The 300-nt window shown below is 77.0% G+C and overlaps 1 protein-coding gene across 1 annotated transcript in view; it reads left to right on the forward strand.

The window, feature by feature from the left end:
- The first annotated feature begins 29 nt into the window (after positions 1-29).
- Positions 30-300, forward strand: part of LOC105525258 (zinc finger protein 669-like) — a 28,990-nt gene continuing 28,719 nt past the window's right edge. Inside the window, 1 exon segment of the mRNA XM_011960813.1 lies at positions 30-257. Coding sequence (XP_011816203.1) covers positions 30-257 — 228 coding nt within the window.

The following is a 300-nucleotide window of genomic DNA, read 5'->3' on the forward strand; positions in this document are numbered from 1 at the left end:
GGACCGGGCAGAAGCCAGCGCCCGGGTCCATGCAGTCCCCTCCGCGGCAGACGCGGGGAGCTGGGGAGCAGTGGGGACCGACCTCCACCCGCAGGGCGACTGGGACCCCCGCGCGGGTCCATGCGGTATCGCAGCAGGCGCGAAGCCCCCGGTGCCACCGGAGAGCGGGGACCAGCCAGGCCGCGGGGAACCGGGCAGAAGCCAGCGCCCGGGTCCATGCAGTCCCCTCCGCGGCAGACGCGGGGAGCTGGGGAGCAGTGGGGACCGACCCCCACCCGCAGGGCGACTGGGACCCCCGCG

This window comes from Colobus angolensis, unplaced genomic scaffold, assembly GCF_000951035.1.
Source record: "Colobus angolensis palliatus isolate OR3802 unplaced genomic scaffold, Cang.pa_1.0 Scaffold525, whole genome shotgun sequence".
NCBI lineage: Eukaryota > Metazoa > Chordata > Mammalia > Primates > Cercopithecidae > Colobus > Colobus angolensis.